This window comes from Bombina bombina, chromosome 4 (assembly GCF_027579735.1).
Source record: "Bombina bombina isolate aBomBom1 chromosome 4, aBomBom1.pri, whole genome shotgun sequence".
NCBI lineage: Eukaryota > Metazoa > Chordata > Amphibia > Anura > Bombinatoridae > Bombina > Bombina bombina.
Genome location: NC_069502.1, coordinates 138,848,886 through 138,868,554, shown reverse-complemented (window position 1 = coordinate 138,868,554; position 19,669 = coordinate 138,848,886). Strand labels below are relative to the sequence as shown.

Sequence of the window (19,669 nt, the reverse complement as noted above, 5' to 3'; positions counted from 1 at the left end):
ACAATTCAATTAGAATAATATTAAAACGTACTGTGCCTTTAAGAAGCACAGAAGATCTATGACAGTTGAAAATTAATAAATTGAAACAGTTATAGCCTCAATTTAGCAAAGGTTTAATCCCATTAGCAAAGATAACAAATTCTGAAAGCAGGAAACAAATTACAGAATAAACGTTTTTTATCTCAGTCAAACTATAATTCTCACAGCTCTGCTGAGAGAAATTACCTCCCTCAAAATAAGTTTTGAAGACCCCTGAGCTCTGTAGAGATGAACCGGATCATGCAGGGAATACGAGTTTCTGACTGAAATATTTGATGCGTAGTAAAAGCGCCAAAAAACGGCCCCTCCCCCTCACACACAGCAGTGAGGGAGAACAGAAACTGTCAGAAAACAGATTAAGCAACTGCCAAGTGGAAAAATAGTGCCCAAACATTTATTCACTCAGTACCTCAGTAAATGAAAACGATTTTACATTCCAGCAAAAACGTTAAACATAATCTTTAGTTATTAAACAGCTTTATGTATTTCTTACAGTGTAATTCTAGTGAAGTACCATTCCCCAGAATACTGAAGTGTAAAGTATACATACATGACATTATATCGGTATGGCAGGATTTTCTCATCAATTCCATTGTCAGAAAATAAAAACTGCTACATACCTCTATGCAGATTCATCTGCCCGCTGTCCCCTGATCTGAAGTTTACCTCTCCTCAGATGGCCGAGAAACAGCAATATGATCTTAACTACTCCGGCTAAAATCATAACAAAAACTCTGGTAGATTCTTCTTCAAACTCTGCCAGAGAGATAATAACACACTCCGGTGCTATTTTAAAATAACAAACTCTTGATTGAAGATATAAAACTAAGTATAATCACCATAGTCCTCTCACACATCCTATCTAGTCGTTGGGTGCAAGAGAATGACTGGGAGTGACGTAGAGGGGAGGAGCTATATGCAGCTCTGCTGGGTGAATCCTCTTGCACTTCCTGTTGGGGAGGAGTAATATCCCAGAAGTAATGATGACCCGTGGACTGATCACACTTAACAGAAGAAAGTGTCAATAAAGAGTATTTTTCTAAACAAAATAACCGATTGCCCTGTTAAAGTGATAACCAGTCTATTGAGCCCACTTAAATAAGCCTCTAGTTCTATACTAAGTTTCAGAACATGGCTTACCCTTCCCACATGGGGAATCTTGTCAGTGTTCTAGCATTATCTTGTCTTGACTAGAAAAAATATGACTGAAACATACCTCAAAGCAGTTAAGCCTGCAAACTGTTCCCCCCAACTGAAGTTTTCTGGTACTCCTCAGTCCTGTGTGGGAACAGCAATGGATTTTAGTTACAACATGCTAAAATCATTTTCCTCTCAGCAGAATTCTTCATCATATTTCTGCCAGAGAGTAAATAGCACAAACCGGTACTATTTAAAAATAACAAACTTTTGATTGAAGATATAAAAACTACAAATCTAACACCACATTCACTTTACCCTCCCGTGGAGATGATACTTGTTAGAGCGGCAAAGAGAATGACTGGGGGGCGGAGCCAGAGGGGGAGCTATATGGACAGCTCTGCTGTGTGCTCTTTGCCACTTCCTGTAGGGAATGAGAATATCCCACAAGTAAGGATGAATCCGTGGACTGGATACACTTTGCAAGAGAAATACAACTTAATATCACCAGTTAGACAGCATAACGTTTCAAGAGCATTCCGGTCCCTTTGTCAAATGCACATCATATAAAAAATCCAAAAGGAAGTACTGTAATGTTACATCCCCATTCCTTATTACTTTTTATACCTTCATATGTATGATAACCCACATTATAGCGCCTTAGACCCTTCATATCGTACATGCCATGTCCCTTACTAGTGATGTAATCAAAGCACAACTTGCGAGGATGCGTCAGTTACGGGGGGGTGTTGACAGCTCAATATCCAACCTTATTCCATCTATGCTAGCCGGCCATTCACCGCTCTCTGAAAAAATATCCGGATGCAGTTTAAAAGGCTAGCGTGTGTATTATGTTGATACTGCGGCTGTCGGCTCACTCAAACAAGGTTATTATAAAATGTGAGATACACTTTCTAAATTAAAATCACAATAATTAAAAACAAATATGTACAATAATAGGTAATATACATCATGAAAATACAGAGGATTATATGGCTTTGTATGTCTCTAGAGACATGGTAGAATCCTTTTCGGCACCTATTATAGCTTACACATGCTTTAACTATTTACAGGTTAAACAGAAATTGGATTTATTCAGACCACAAAATAGAATCAAGCAAGAGTTTTTTGTTTTTAAGATCAATTTATTACCCTCACAATGCATTACAAAAGTAATTAATGCAATCAGTTGTATGTGAGTTTACGGTTTATGAATACGTGCTACAACTTAAATTTTCTCTATCAAATGAAAAAATGGGTGAACGATTTTACATTTCTAGAAAATCTAGACTATACAAAAAGTAGCAGTAACAGGATATTTAAAGGCAAAATGGCAGTAACTAAATAAGGAAAACTGGCAAATTACCAGTTAAGAGGCACATTAAAAAATTGTTTTTTTAAAACATTCAGATTTGGAAAAAAAAAAGAAAAACTAATCACTAACTTGCTACAGAAATATTTGCAACAAAATGTCAGCATCAAACGGTAATAAAGGCTGTCTGCCCAGTGCCATTTAGATAGCAGAAGCGATATATCTGTATAAACTATAATTTATAAAAGGGACAAACACTAAATAGTATTTAGGTTATTCTCCGTCTCCCTCTAGTTATGGGTGCCGACATGTTGAAATCACCTTTCAGTGCTGACCTGTTTGCATATGTGCAGCTAATGTCCTTCAGATACCTGCAGTGTAACCAGGTTCCATAACCCATTATTAAAGGGAGGTGCATAAAATGTATTTAGTGTCCCTTGAAGAATAGAAACGTTGTACAAATGTAAAATAGGCAAACATCTGCTTTTATGTTTAAAGAAAGTTGACCACTTTTTGTTTTAAAATTTATACAAGAAAATTCTACACTTTATTCCCTATTAGCTTGTCAACTCTTTATCCCTGAGTTTGTAGCCCTTTTCAAGGTGGCATTTGAGGCTGCTTACTGCTGTATATGATTGCAATGGTGTAAAGTATCCAAATTCAGATCTCTCTCAAATTTGATTGGTTAATCTAGTTTATGCAACAAGTTTGGAACCAACATTGGAAAGTAATTTTATCTACATTTAGAGAGAAACTGAGCAAGTATATGGATTCTACAGATATGAGCAATATGTATTTTTAGGGGCAGATGTCAATATAAAATAATCTTGAACTAAAGGCTTGTTCCTAACAAAGAAAATAGTATCCAAAGTTAGTTGTGCAGCTCTAAAACTATTAACCTTAAACCTGTGTTACCTTAAAAGAGACAAGAAAACCAAAATTTTCCTCCACGATTCATTAAGAGCTTACAATTTTAAACAACTTTCTTATTCACTTACATAATCAAATTTTCTACATTCTCTTGGTATCTTTTGTTGAAAAGAAGGGATGTATAGCTTAGGAGCATGCACACGTATGGATCATTATATGGCAGCAATTCAGTGCTCCAGACACCTACCTAGGCATCTCTTCAACAAATACCATGGGAACAAAGCAAATTTGATAATAGAAGTAAATGGGAAACTCTTAAAATTGGATGCTCTGCCTGAATCACAAAAGTACATTTTTAGGTTTCATATCCCTTGAAGATCTAAAATGCTTGCAGGTAGACAGGAGCACATATATTAGAACTCAGCATATGAGGGATGCAGGAATGTTATGGCACACAAGCACAAAATGAATGGTATTGGGTTTTTTCCACATACAAAGAATTATAACAAACAAATAAAAATAGTTCGACTCTGCACAATGTATGTACACCAATTCCTTTGTCTACAGTATTTGTGTACAGCCCAACTGATGCCGTTTCACTATAGATCGCATATCAGGCTATACATCTATCACATATCTTAACTGTGAAATTTGCAGAAAAATGACTTACCATTAGTAGCCACTACAAAAATATTAGTTTTGAAGGCAAGTTCCGTTAATAAAAAAATAAAGTTAAATCTGTTCTAGATTTGTATTGCACATCATCACAATACACGCATCAACTAATAGGTTTACAAGGAAAAGCTTTGCCCTTTGGTCAGCGACATTTCGATTACTATTAATTCCTATGGAAACTGCAGAAGTAAAATGTAAACGTACGTTCACATATTCTGCTTTTTAAAGCTTTGCTGGACCAGCAATACTGTGAAACTGCCCCCTCACGACTGCCATAAATGCCACAATGGGAGAAAGAATGAAAACAGTATAAAGCATTAAGTTCTAAACAATAGTGCAATGGGAAGATACAGAACTCTGATTTTTGCAATAAACCATTAAAAGGTGCACATTTAACCAATGATGTCACTGGATAAACATAAAAAAAAATTGTGTATATACACTCAAGTTCAAAAAATAAAAAATAAATGAATAAATAAGTGTGGCAGTTTAAAACAAGACATTGAGACATAAAACCATAAAATAAAAACGTGTACTCCCCTTGTGTTGCTAAGCCCGACAAACAGCATTTGGCAGAAATATATATGTTATTAGAGGGTTGTAGTTTGGAAATGTATTGCTTTGTTCAATGGTCCTGTTGTGCACAAGTAACACTTTAAAGCATAAGTGCTATAACTAGACAATTAGGCTATAAACGTACCATCACTTTAAAAAAAAAAAAAAATCTACCTAATATATACACACGGCTGGAAAGGTTAGGAATGATGCAATGGTGGTACGCCTCCAGTAAAACAAGACAATCTGATGCGTGCCATTATTTTTCTTTTTTAAATGACAAATGTACTTTTACTTTCTTTTCAAAAAAATAAGCCAACAATATCCTGCAGACCATAGTCCAATAAGTCTTTAAACAATGTGAAAAAAACAGGATAGGTTTTCAAATGGCTTTACGGTTAGTTGGTTCTTCAGGGGTGGTGACAAGTGAATCATGCCAGCATAAGTTCTTATAACAAATGAACCCACAGATCCGAGACTGTGGCAAACAAATGAAAGTAAAAGACTGAAATAGCAACTCTATCTAATCTAAGACGCAAAATGCTTTATGCGTAGAACTCCCGCTGTTCGCGTGGCTTTTGGTAGCCGCCATTTGACTGTTTAGGTTCCTCCAAGGAGTAACTTCCCTCATCCTTCTTCTTCATTCTATAAAGCATAAAACCGACCAGGGCCAATGCAAATATCAAGCCAGCTATGCCACCTGCAATGATCCCTGTAAAGAGAGAAACAAAAGTGAAATTCATTGGCTCAACTTAAAAATAAAAAAAAGTAATGTTAAATTTATAAATTGCATTTTGTTAAGGAGTATTAAGCAATAGTTGAAACAATAGGCATAAAAGCTTTTGAATCCCAGATCAAGGCATTGCTTAGAATTATATTCAAGTATTTTGTCCATTTGAATGTTTCAAGTCTCTTCTTTTTTGGCTGCATTGAGCCATAAAATTACAAAAAAAAAAAAAAAAATACAAAAAATGATAAATATAAAATTAATGGCACACTAAGCTCAGAAAAAACTGTCTTAAACATTGATAAAAATCGGCCAGGGTTTTTCAAGTGGTTTATTATTATTATTTGAAAAACTAACACTGGGCTAAGCAACAATTTTACGTGACTTCAAAACATGTATTTTGCATTTAGTACTCTACATATATATATAATAAAGTGATTCTAAAGATCCCTTTAAATCCCCAAAAATGATATACCGATTAAAGGACAGCAATTAAATGAAATGCATGTCTGCATAACCAATCCTCATGGATCAGTTGACATTGGCTGAGAACAGCTCCCACAGTTCTATTGGTGGGCACAGACGAGCCTCATGGAAAAAGAAAAATTCTCTCTTTCTTGACACGGTGAGTCCACGGATCATCATTATTTACTGTTGGGCAATATCACTCCTGGCCAGCAGGAGGCGGCAAAGAGCAACACAGCAAAGCTGTTAAGTATCACTTCCCTTCCCATAAACCCCAGTCATTCGACCGAAGGAAAAGGAGAGAAAGGAAAAGGAGAGAAAGGAAATAACACCAGGTGCAGAGGTGCCTGAAGTTAATATTACAAAAAAATGTCTGAAAAACAGGGAGGGCCGTGGACTCACCGTGTCGAGAAAGAAAGAAATGCATTATCAGTTAAGCATAAATTTTGTTTTCTTTCTAATGACACGGTGAGTCCACAGATCATCATTAATTACTGTTGGGAATCAATAACCAAGCTAGAGGACACAGATAAGGGAGGGGCAAAACAGGTGGACAAAACAGGTGACCAAAACAGAAAGCACCACTGCTTGCAGAACCTTTCTCCCAAAAAACATGGTCACCGAAACAAAAGCATCAAAAGGTACAGAATCTAGAAAAAAAACAAAAGTGTAAAACAGACCAAGTCGCAGCCTTACAAATCTGTTCTACCGAGGCTTCAGCCTTGAAGGCCCAAGAGGAAGACACCGCCCTAGTGGAATGAGCTTTAATTCTTCTCAGGAGACTGCATTCCAGCAGTCTCATAAGCCAAACGAATACTACTTCACAACTAGAAATAAAGAGACGTAACAATAGCTTTCTGACCCTACGTATACCAGAAAAGCAAACAACGCAAAAGACTGACCAAAGTCCTTCAAAGCCTGCAGATAGATTTTAACAGCCCACACGACGACTAAGTTGTGCAACAAACGTTCTTTATGAGACGAGGGATTAGGAGAGAAGGAACAACAATTTCCTGACTAATATCTGTCCGAAACAACCTTAGGAAGAAAACCAAACTTGGTATGAGGAACTACCTTATCTGCATGAAATAAGAGATAAGGCGATTCGTACTGCAAAGCTCAAAGTTCAGAAAACCTCAGAGCAGAAGAGATAGCAGAAAGAAACAAAACTTTCCAAGATAATAAAACTTAATCTCTATGGAATGTATCGGCTCAAACGGAGCCTGATGCAAAACTAGAAAAACCAAGGTTAAGGATCCAAGGTGGACCAAAATACTTACACACAGGCCTGACAAACGGATTGCACATCTGGCACGTCTGCCAAACGTTAATGTAGTAAAAAGATAATGCAGAAAACAGACCTTAGGATACTAACAACCCTTCTTCAGACTTCCCTGGTCTAAAAACAAAAATCCTAGGATTCTGACCTTATTCCCAGAGAAGCCTTTGATTCACACCAACAAGGATATTTATGCCATATCATATGGCAAGGCTTTCTAGAAACAGGATTGCGAGACTGAATCAATGCCACAATGGCCGACTCAGAAAAACCACGTTTAGACAGCACTCATTGTACAATCTCTAAGCAAACAGCGTCAGAAACGAGATTTAGAAGAAGGGAGAGGAGACTTCTCCACCAAGACTGCATACCAGATCCTGCGAGGTCACGCAGGAGCTATTAGAAACTACAAACGCTCTCTCCTGTTTGGTACGAGTAATGACTCGCTAAAGGAAAGCAAACGGAAAAAAAATAGATATGCTAGCCTGAAATCCCAAAGAACCACCAGAGCACCTATCAGAGCTTCCTTAGGACCTCTAGGACTAGAACCGTACCTAGAAAAACCGGTCTTCTGACGAGACGCCATCAGATCTCACTCTGGCACCCTCAATTTGAGGTCTAAGCTGGAGAACACCCCTGAGGGAGATCCCCCTCCCCTGGAAGAGAAGTCCAAATGCTCAGAAATTCCGCTTTCCACTAGTCCACTTCTTGGTAAGAGAATGCCAGAGAAACAGGAATAGTGAGCTCTCACCCATTAATAAGTCCAAGCCACCTCTTCATGGCACAGGAACTCTGAGTTCCTCCTGTCGGATGATCTAAAGCATTCAGACTGGAACCTGAAAAAACGGCTAAGGACAACTGAGGCCAAGCCATCAGAGCATTGAAAATCGCTCTCGACTCCCGATGTCGATGAGGAGAGTAGACTCTACACGAGTCCAAGGTCCCTGCCCTTTAACAAATCCCAGACAGCATGCCAGCCTAGCAGGTTAGCGTCTGAGGTCAGAATCTCCCAGGAAGGTCTCCGAAAACATGTGCCCTGAGACAGATGTCCCTGAGACAACTACCCTGGAAGAGAATCTCTTGTCGACTGATCTAGATCTATTCCGAGGAGATCCGCATGGTCCCCATTCCATTGTTGAGCATGCACACCTGCAGAACTTTCAAAGGGACTGAATAAGCAAAACCTGTCCATAGAAAATGACCATTAGACCAATTACCTCCATCCGTGGAGCCACCAACGGCTGAACATTGAACCCAAGAAGGTAAGAGGAGAATCCTTGATTTTCTGATCTCTCTGTCAGAAAAAAAAAATCAAAGACAGAGAATAATATGGCCCCTAAAGACCTATCCGTCCCGTGAAGTATGGAAAGACAACCAAAACTCTGAATAAGAGTTTCTCTATTAACCTAAAAGCGCCAGAAACCAAATGACTCCGTAAAAGGCGCCGCTGTAATTCACCGAAGAACTGATCACTGCCCAAAGATACACAAAAATCAGGGATCCAAGTCGATTCAGAAATCTAATTCTCAAGAACTTGAAGATACGCGTCCTCTAAGTCTATGGAAGAAAGAAACTGACCTTCCTAGACCAGGGAAAAACTGATTCCCCAGTCAGAGGACAGTAAGAGAAAAACTTGTAGAGACACTTTAGTCCAAACGCAAGTCAAAACTGCCTCTCTATTCTGACTGCAGATAACGCGAGAGAAGGAACCTGCCTCAGAAAGGACTAACTGGGACATCTCAAAACCATGCTTTAAAGAAAAAAGCGCAATTAAGTCCCCACAAGTCCTTGATCGGGCCAAGCCCTACAAGCTGAATTAAACTCAGCAGCAGGACTGACATCCTTAAAAGGGACAGTCTAGTATAAATTAAACTTTCATTATTCAGATAGGACTTTTAATCAACTTTCCAATTTACTTTTATCATCAAATTTGCTTTTTTCTCTTGGTATTCTTAGTTTAAACTAAACATAGGTAGGCTCATATGCTAATTTCTAAGCCTTTGAGGGCTGCCTCTTATCACATGCTTTTTAAATCTCTTTTCAACACAAAGACAGAAAGTACACATGGGCCATATAGATAACACTGTGTTCAGGTACAGGGGGTTATTTAAGATTTAGCACAAAACAATGCTAAATTTAAGACAATAGATAATAAACAGTCAGTCATGTGATCAGGGTGCTGGTAGAAGGTTCCTAGATACAAGGTAATCACAGAGGTAAAAAGTATATTAATATAACTGTTGGTTGTGCAAAACTGGGGAATGGGTATTAAAAAGGGATTATCTATCTTTTAAAACAATAATTCTATGGTAGACTGTCCCTTTAAGGTCTATGTAGAGAAAAAAACCTTTTCAGAAACATTTCTGTCAGACCAGAACGAAACAAGGTCTCACCCCTGTAAGGGGCGTCAGGAGCTTTGTTTGAGAAAATCCATTCAAAACATGATCCACAACTCCCAGAGAGCTAGCAGAGCTAAGGCAATCTAGGTTTCCAGTCAAATGACTTGCAGGGAAGCAACAGAAGAGAGAATTATGAAGCTTAAGAGAGACATTCTGCCTTGAAACTCCTCTAAGGAATTTACTACCAGGATGGTATCAGACAGGGCGCTGCACCCAAGGAAGCCGTGAATGCGGGCAACGATCCCGTTACCTCTCGCATGCTAAGCGAGCACTCTTGTATTACTTAATCCAGTGGTCATACAAACTACAATAGAAACTCCCAGCTTGTCCATTGATCCTTAAAGGGGCAGCTATCCGCCACAGGGATCGAATACCCTAAGGAAAAGTAGAAAAGCACCTTCTACTGTAGGCACCGTGCGCCAAGATAAGTTATGGATGACGCGACAGGAAACCATCTTGGTAAAGAGAGGAGACGGGAAGGAATCCCTAACAGCTCCCATTCCCGTGAAAACAATCCCCTAGCACAGTCTGGAACAGGAAAAACCTCCACAAAGAAACCCAGCAAATATTAAATGTACTAGATATCTTAGGATTGACAATGACAAGATATTGAAGTCGTCCAGAGTAGCCAAAACCTCCTATAGAAACACCCGAGGAATCAGGCATGAGTCTGAAGGCTGTCACTTCAGCATCAGATGCTACCAACGCATCCTCCTCATCAGACTTATGAGGAAGGCGACCTGGGTAGCAGAAACCACACCATCTGAATTTCTAATGTTCCACTTGCCATTTCCCATAATATAGGAAAAGCAGATAATGCCACAGATACCGCAGAAGACATCCGGGCAGCAAGGTCTGCAGGCAAATAACTCCTCCAGGAGATAGAAAGGAACCGCAGGGCACTGCATGTGACGCCAATGAGGCTTGGGATAAAAAAGGAGAAAAACAGTGGCATTGCCTAAACAGCATCATCCTAGGAGACAGTGGCTCAAAGATAAACAGTTATGCATCACGAAATTGTATACATTAAACAAAACAAAATAAGTGCCACAGGGCATAACCAGCCTATAAATCAACCCAAGGACAACCATGTTCTGGCATTTATGATATTAGATACCTTATATCACAAAGAACAAAAAACAAATTTTGAAGGAACAGGACTCTGTTCCAGGAATATGAAAAAAACAGAATTTATGTTTACCTGATAAATTACTTTCTCCAACGGTGTGTCCGGTCCACGGCGTCATCCTTACTTGTGGGATATTCTCTTCCCCAACAGGAAATGGCAAAGAGCCCAGCAAAGCTGGTCACATGATCCCTCCTAGGCTCCGCCTACCCCAGTCATTCGACCGACGTTAAGGAGGAATATTTGCATAGGAGAAACCATATGGTACCGTGGTGACTGTAGTTAAAGAAAATAAATTATCAGACCTGATTAAAAAAACCAGGGCGGGCCGTGGACCAGACACACCGTTGGAGAAAGTAATTTATCAGGTAAACATAAATTCTGTTTTCTCCAACATAGGTGTGTCCGGTCCACGGCGTCATCCTTACTTGTGGGAACCAATACCAAAGCTTTAGGACACGGATGAAGGGAGGGAGCAAATCAGGTCACCTAAATGGAAGGCACCACGGCTTGCAAAACCTTTCTCCCAAAAATAGCCTCAGAAGAAGCAAAAGTATCAAACTTGTAAAATTTGGTAAAAGTGTGCAGTGAAGACCAAGTCGCTGCCCTACATATCTGATCAACAGAAGCCTCGTTCTTGAAGGCCCATGTGGAAGCCACAGCCCTAGTGGAATGAGCTGTGATTCTTTCGGGAGGCTGACGTCCGGCAGTCTCGTAAGCCAATCTGATGATGCTTTTAATCCAAAAAGAGAGAGAGGTAGAAGTTGCTTTTTGACCTCTCCTTTTACCGGAATAAACAACAAACAAGGAAGATGTTTGTCTAAAATCCTTTGTAGCATCTAAATAGAATTTTAGAGCGCGAACAACATCCAAATTGTGCAACAAACGTTCCTTCTTTGAAACTGGTTTCGGACACAGAGAAGGTACGATAATCTCCTGGTTAATGTTTTTGTTAGAAACAACTTTTGGAAGAAAACCAGGTTTAGTACGTAAAACCACCTTATCTGCATGGAACACCAGATAAGGAGGAGAACACTGCAGAGCAGATAATTCTGAAACTCTTCTAGCAGAAGAAATTGCAACTAAAAACAAAACTTTCCAAGATAATAACTTAATATCAACGGAATGTAAGGGTTCAAACGGAACCCCCTGAAGAACTGAAAGAACTAAGTTGAGACTCCAAGGAGGAGTCAAAGGTTTGTAAACCGGCTTAATTCTAACCAGAGCCTGAACAAAGGCTTGAACATCTGGCACAGCTGCCAGCTTTTTGTGAAGTAACACAGACAAGGCAGAAATCTGTCCCTTCAGGGAACTTGCAGATAATCCTTTTTCCAATCCTTCTTGAAGAAAGGATAGAATCTTAGGAATCTTAACCTTGTCCCAAGGGAATCCTTTAGATTCACACCAACAGATATATTTTTTCCAAATTTTGTGGTAAATCTTTCTAGTTACAGGCTTTCTGGCCTGAACAAGAGTATCGATAACAGAATCTGAGAACCCTCGCTTCGATAAGATCAAGCGTTCAATCTCCAAGCAGTCAGCTGGAGTGAAACCAGATTCGGATGTTCGAACGGACCCTGAACAAGAAGGTCTCGTCTCAAAGGTAGCTTCCAAGGTGGAGCCGATGACATATTCACCAGATCTGCATACCAAGTCCTGCGTGGCTACGCAGGAGCTATCAAGATCACCGACGCCCTCTCCTGATTGATCCTGGCTACCAGCCTGGGAATGAGAGGAAACGGCGGGAACACATAAGCTAGTTTGAAGGTCCAAGGTGCTACTAGTGCATCCACTAGAGCCGCCTTGGGATCCCTGGATCTGGACCCGTAGCAAGGAACTTTGAAGTTCTGACGAGAGGCCATCAGATCCATGTCTGGAATGCCCCACAGCTGAGTGACTTGGGCAAAGATTTCCGGATGGAGTTCCCACTCCCCCGGATGCAATGTCTGACGACTCAGAAAATCCGCTTCCCAATTTTCCACTCCTGGGATGTGGATAGCAGACAGGTGGCAGGAGTGAGACTCCACCCATAGAATGATTTTGGTCACTTCTTCCATCGCTAGGGAACTCCTTGTTCCCCCCTGATGGTTGATGTACGCAACAGTTGTCATGTTGTCTGATTGAAACCGTATGAACTTGGCCCTCGCTAGCTGAGGCCAAGCCTTGAGAGCATTGAATATCGCTCTCAGTTCCAGAATATTTATCGGTAGAAGAGATTCTTCCCGAGACCAAAGACCCTGAGCTTTCAGGGATCCCCAGACCGCGCCCCAGCCCATCAGACTGGCGTCGGTCGTGACAATGACCCACTCTGGTCTGCGGAATGTCATCCCTTGTGACAGGTTGTCCAGGGACAGCCACCAACGGAGTGAGTCTCTGGTCCTCAGATTTACTTGTATCTTCGGAGACAAGTCTGTATAGTCCCCATTCCACTGACTGAGCATGCACAGTTGTAATGGTCTTAGATGAATGCGCGCAAAAGGAACTATGTCCATTGCCGCTACCATCAAACCGATCACTTCCATGCACTGCGCTATGGAAGGAAGAGGAACGGAATGAAGTATCCGACAAGAGTCTAGAAGTTTTGTTTTTCTGGCCTCTGTCAGAAAAATCCTCATTTCTAAGGAGTCTATTATTGTTCCCAGGAAGGGAACCCTTGTTGACGGAGATAGAGAACTCTTTTCCACGTTCACTTTCCATCCGTGAGATCTGAGAAAGGCCAGGACAATGTCCGTGTGAGCCTTTGCTTGAGGAAGGGACGACGCTTGAATCAGAATGTCGTCCAAGTAAGGTACTACAGCAATGCCCCTTGGTCTTAGCACAGCTAGAAGGGACCCTAGTACCTTTGTGAAAATCCTTGGGGCAGTGGCTAATCCGAAAGGAAGCGCCACGAACTGGTAATGCTTGTCCAGGAATGCGAACCTTAGGAACCGATGATGTTCCTTGTGGATAGGAATATGTAGATACGCATCCTTTAAATCCACCGTGGTCATGAATTGACCTTCCTGGATGGAAGGAAGAATAGTTCGAATGGTTTCCATCTTGAACGATGGAACCTTGAGAAACTTGTTTAAGATCTTGAGATCTAAGATTGGTCTGAACGTTCCCTCTTTTTTGGGAACTATGAACAGATTGGAGTAGAACCCCATCCCTTGTTCTCTTAATGGAACAGGATGAATCACTCCCATTTTTAACAGGTCTTCTACACAATGTAAGAATGCCTGTCTTTTTATGTGGTCTGAAGACAACTGAGACCTGTGGAACCTCCCCCTTGGGGGAAGCCCCTTGAATTCCAGAAGATAACCTTGGGAGACTATTTCTAGCGCCCAAGGATCCAGAACATCTCTTGCCCAAGCCTGAGTGAAGAGAGAGAGTCTGCCCCCCACCAGATCCGGTCCCGGATCGGGGGCCAACATTTCATGCTGTCTTGGTAGCAGTGGCAGGTTTCTTGGCCTGCTTTCCCTTGTTCCAGCCTTGCATTGGTCTCCAAGCTGGCTTGGCTTGAGAAGTATTACCCTCTTGCTTAGAGGACGTAGCACTTTGGGCTGGTCCGTTTCTACGAAAGGGACGAAAATTAGGTTTATTTTTTGCCTTGAAAGGCCGATCCTGAGGAAGGGCGTGGCCCTTACCCCCAGTGATATCAGAGATAATCTCTTTCAAGTCATGGCCAAACAGCGTTTTGCCCTTGAAAGGAATGTTAAGTAGCTTGTTCTTGGAAGACGCATCAGCTGACCAAGATTTCAACCAAAGCGCTCTGCGCGCCACAATAGCAAATCCAGAATTCTTAGCCGCTAACCTAGCCAATTGCAAAGTGGCGTCTAGGGTGAAAGAATTAGCCAATTTGAGAGCATTGATTCTGTCCATAATCTCCTCATAAGAAGGAGAATCACTATCGACCGCCTTTATCAGCTCATCGAACCAGAAACATGCGGCTGTAGCGACAGGGACAATGCATGAAATTGGTTGTAGAAGGTAACCCTGCTGAACAAACATCTTTTTAAGTAAACCTTCTAATTTTTTATCCATAGGATCTTTGAAAGCACAACTATCCTCTATGGGTATAGTGGTGCGTTTGTTTAAAGTGGAAACCGCTCCCTCGACCTTGGGGACTGTCTGCCATAAGTCCTTTCTGGGGTCGACCATAGGAAACAATTTTTTAAATATGGGGGGAGGGACGAAAGGAATACCGGGCCTTTCCCATTCTTTATTAACAATGTCCGCCACCCGCTTGGGTATAGGAAAAGCTTCTGGGAGCCCCGGGACCTCTAGGAACTTGTCCATTTTACATAGTTTCTCTGGGATGACCAACTTGTCACAATCATCCAGAGTGGATAATACCTCCTTAAGCAGAATGCGGAGATGTTCCAACTTAAATTTAAACGTAATCACATCAGGTTCAGCTTGTTGAGAAATGTTCCCTGAATCAGTAATTTCTCCCTCAGACAAAACCTCCCTGGCCCCATCAGACTGGGTTAGGGGCCCTTCAGAACCATTATTATCAGCGTCGTCATGCTCTTCAGTATCTAAAACAGAGCAGTCGCGCTTACGCTGATAAGTGTTCATTTTGGCTAAAATGTTTTTGACAGAATTATCCATTACAGCCGTTAATTGTTGCATAGTAAGGAGTATTGGCGCGCTAGATGTACTAGGGGCCTCCTGAGTGGGCAAGACTCGTGTAGACGAAGGAGGGAATGATGCAGTACCATGCTTACTCCCCTCACTTGAGGAATCATCTTGGGCATCATTGTCATTGTCACATAAATCACATTTATTTAAATGAATAGGAATTCTGGCTTCCCCACATTCAGAACACAGTCTATCTGGTAGTTCAGACATGTTAAACAGGCATAAACTTGATAACAAAGTACAAAAAACGTTTTAAAATAAAACCGTTACTGTCACTTTAAATTTTAAACTGAACACACTTTATTACTGCAATTGCGAAAAAACATGAAGGAATTGTTCAAAATTCACCAAATTTTCACCACAGTGTCTTAAAGCCTTAAAAGTATTGCACACCAAATTTGGAAGCTTTAACCCTTAAAATAACGGAACCGGAGCCGTTTTTAACTTTAACCCCTTTACAGTCCCTGGTATCTGCTTTGCTGAGACCCAACCAAGCCCAAAGGGGAATACGATACCAAATGACGCCTTCAGAAAGTCTTTTCTAAGTATCAGAGCTCCTCTCACATGCGACTGCATGTCATGCCTCTCAAAAACAAGTGCGCAACACCGGCGCGAAAATGAGGCTCTGCCTATGATTTGGGAAAGCCCCTAAAGAATAAGGTGTCTAAAACAGTGCCTGCCGATATTATTATATCAAAATACCCAGATTAAATGATTCCTCAAGGCTAAATATGTGTTAATAATGAATCGATTTAGCCCAGAAAAAGTCTACAGTCTTAATAAGCCCTTGTGAAGCCCTTATTTACGATCTTAATAAACATGGCTTACCGGATCCCATAGGGAAAATGACAGCTTCCAGCATTACATCGTCTTGTTAGAATGTGTCATACCTCAAGCAGCAAGAGACTGCTCACTGTTCCCCCAACTGAAGTTAATTGCTCTCAACAGTCCTGTGTGGAACAGCCATGGATTTTAGTGACGGTTGCTAAAATCATTTTCCTCATACAAACAGAAATCTTCATCTCTTTTCTGTTTCTGAGTAAATAGTACATACCAGCACTATTTCAAAATAACAAACTCTTGATTGAATAATAAAAACTACAGTTAAACACTAAAAAACTCTAAGCCATCTCCGTGGAGATGTTGCCTGTACAACGGCAAAGAGAAAAACTGGGGTAGGCGGAGCCTAGGAGGGATCATGTGACCAGCTTTGCTGGGCTCTTTGCCATTTCCTGTTGGGGAAGAGAATATCCCACAAGTAAGGATGACGCCGTGGACCGGACACACCTATGTTGGAGAAACATAATTTATGTAAGAACTTACCTGATAAATTCATTTCATTCATATTAGCAAGAGTCCATGAGCTAGTGACGTATAGGATATACATTCCTACCAGGAGGGGCAAAGTTTCCCAAACCTCAAAATGCCTATAAATACACCCCTCACCACACCCACAAATCAGTTTAACGAATAGCCAAGAAGTGGGGTGATAAGAAAAAAGTGTGAAGCATAAATAAAAGGAATTGGAATAATTGTGCTTTATACAAAAAAATCATAACCACCACAAAAAAGGGTGGGCCTCATGGACTCTTGCTAATATGAAAGAAATGAATTTATCAGGTAAGTTCTTACATAAATTATGTTTTCTTTCATGTAATTAGCAAGAGTCCATGAGCTAGTGACGTATGGGATAATGACTACCCAAGATGTGGATCTTCCACGCAAGAGTCACTAGAGAGGGAGGGATAAAATAAAAACAGCCAATTCCGCTGAAAAAAATCCACACCCAAAAATAAAGTTTAAATCTTATAAAGAAAAAAACTGAAAATATAAGCAGAAGATTCAAACTGAAACAGCTGCCTGAAGTACTTTTCTACCAAAAACAGCTTCAGAAGAAGAAAACACATCAAAATGGTAGAATTTAGTAAAAGTATGCAAAGAAGACCAAGTTGCTGCTTTGCAAATCTGATCAACCGAAGCTTCATTCCTAAACGCCCAGGAAGTAGAAACTGACTTAGTAGAATGAGCTGTAATCCTTTGAGGCGGAGTTTTACCCGACTCGACATAAGCATGATGAATTAAAGATTTCAACCAAGATGCCAAAGAAATGGCAGAGGCCTTCTGACCTTTCCTAGAACCGGAAAAGATAACAAATAGACTAGAAGTCTTTCTGAAATTCTTAGTAGCTTCAACATAATATTTCAAAGCTCTAACTACATCCAAAGAATGCAATGATTTCTCCTTAGAATTCTTAGGATTAGGACATAATGAAGGAACCACAATTTCTCTACTAATGTTGTTAGAATTCACAACCTTAGGTAAAAATTTAAAAGAAGTTCGCAACACCGCCTTATCCTGGTGAAAAATCAGAAAAGGAGACTCACAAGAAAGAGCAGATAATTCAGAAACTCTTCTGGCAGAAGAGATGGCCAAAAGGAACAAAACTTTCCAAGAAAGTAATTTAATGTCCAATGAATGCATAGGTTCAAACGGAGGAGCTTGAAGAGCCCCCAGAACCAAATTCAAACTCCAAGGAGGAGAAATTGACTTAATGACAGGTTTTATACGAACCAAAGCTTGTACAAAACAATGAATATCAGGAAGATTAGCAATCTTTCTGTGAAAAAGAACAGAAAGAGCAGAGATTTGTCCTTTCAAGGAACTTAGACACAAACCTTTATCCAAACCATCCTGAAGAAACTGTAAAATTCTCGGAATTCTAAAAGAATGCCAGGAAAAATGATGAGAAAGACACCAAGAAATATAAGTCTTCCAGACTCTATAATATATCTCTCTAGATACGGATTTACGAGCCTGTAACATAGTAATAATCACAGAGTCAGAGAAACCTCTTTGACTAAGAATCAAGCATTCAATCTCCACACCTTTAAATTTAAGGATTTGAGATCCTGATGGAAAAAAGGACCTTGCGACAGAAGGTCTAGTTTTAACGGAAGAGTCCACGGTCGGCAAGAGGCCATCCGGACAAGATCCGCATACCAAAACCTGTGAGGCCATGCTGGAGCTACCAGCAGAACAAACAAGCATTCCTTCAGAATCTTGGAGATCACTCTTGGAAGAAGAACTAGAGGCGGAAAGATATAAGCAGGATGATACTTCCAAGGAAGTGACAATGCATCCACTGCTTCCGCTTGAGGATCCCTGGATCTGGACAGATACCTGGGAAGTTTCTTGTTTAGATGAGAGGCCATCAGATCTATTTCTTGAAGTCCCCACATTTGGACAATCTGAAGAAATACCTCTGGGTGAAGAGACCATTTGCCCGGATGCAACGTTTGGCGACTGAGATAATCCGCTTCCCAATTGTCTATACCTGGGATATGAACCGCAGAGATTAGACAGGAGCTGGATTCCGCCCAAACCAGAATTCGAGATACTTCTTTCATAGCCAGAGGGCTGCGAGTCCCTCCTTGATGATTGATGTATGCCACAGTTGTGACATTGTCAGTCTGAAAACAAATGAACGATTCTCTCTTTAGAAGAGGCCAAGACTGAAGAGCTCTGAAAATTGCACGGAGTTCCAAAATATTGATCGGTAATCTCACCTCCTGAGATTCCCAAACCCCTTGTGCCGTCAGAGACCCCCACACAGCTCCCCAACCTGTAAGACTTGCATCTGTTGAGATTACAGTCCAGGTCAGAAGAACAAAAGAAGCCCCCTGAACTAAACAATGGTGATCTGTCCACCACGTCAGAGAGTGTCGTACAATCGGTTTTAAAGATATTGAGATATCTTTGTGTAATCCCTGCACCACTGGTTCAGCATACAGAGCTGAAGAGGTCGCATGTGAAAACGAGCAAAGGGGATCGCGTCCGATGCAGCAGTCATAAGACCTAGAATTTCCATGCATAAGGCTACCGAAGGGAATGATTGTGACTGAAGGTTTCGACAAGCTGATATCAATTTTAGACGTCTCTTGTCTGTCAAAGATAGAGTCATGGACACTGAATCTATCTGGAAACCCAAAAAGGTTACCCTTGTCTGAGGAATCAATGAACTTTTTAGTAAATTGATCCTCCAAACATGATCTTGAAGAAACAACACAAGTCGATTTGTATGAGATTCTGCTAAATGTGAAGACTGAGCAAGTACCAAGATATCGTCCAAATAAGGAAATACCACAATACCCTGTTCTCTGATTACAGACAGAAGGGCACCGAGAACCTTTGTAAAAATCCTTGGAGCTGTTGCTAGGCCAAACGGCAGAGCCACAAACTGGTAATGCTTGTCTAGGAAAGAGAATCTCAGAAACTGATAGTGATCTGGATGAATCGGAATATGCAGATATGCATCCTGTAAATCTATTGTATACTTATAATGCCCTTGCTGAACAAAAGGCAAGATAGTCCTTACAGTTACCATTTTGAATGTTGGTATCCTTACATAACAATTCAATATTTTTAGATCCAGAACTGGTCTGAAGGAATTCTCCTTCTTTGG

General features: G+C 40.7%; 1 protein-coding gene across 1 annotated transcript in view; it reads right to left on the bottom strand.

Annotated features, from left to right (window-relative positions):
• Nucleotides 1-2,300: 2,300 nt before the first annotated feature.
• Nucleotides 2,301-19,669, bottom strand: part of SDC1 (syndecan 1) — a 222,247-nt gene continuing 204,878 nt past the window's right edge. The window contains exon 5 of the mRNA XM_053709645.1: nt 2,301-5,300. Within this exon, the coding sequence (XP_053565620.1) occupies nt 5,134-5,300 (167 nt within the window). The 3' untranslated portion in view covers nt 2,301-5,133. The remainder of the gene's footprint in view (nt 5,301-19,669) is intronic.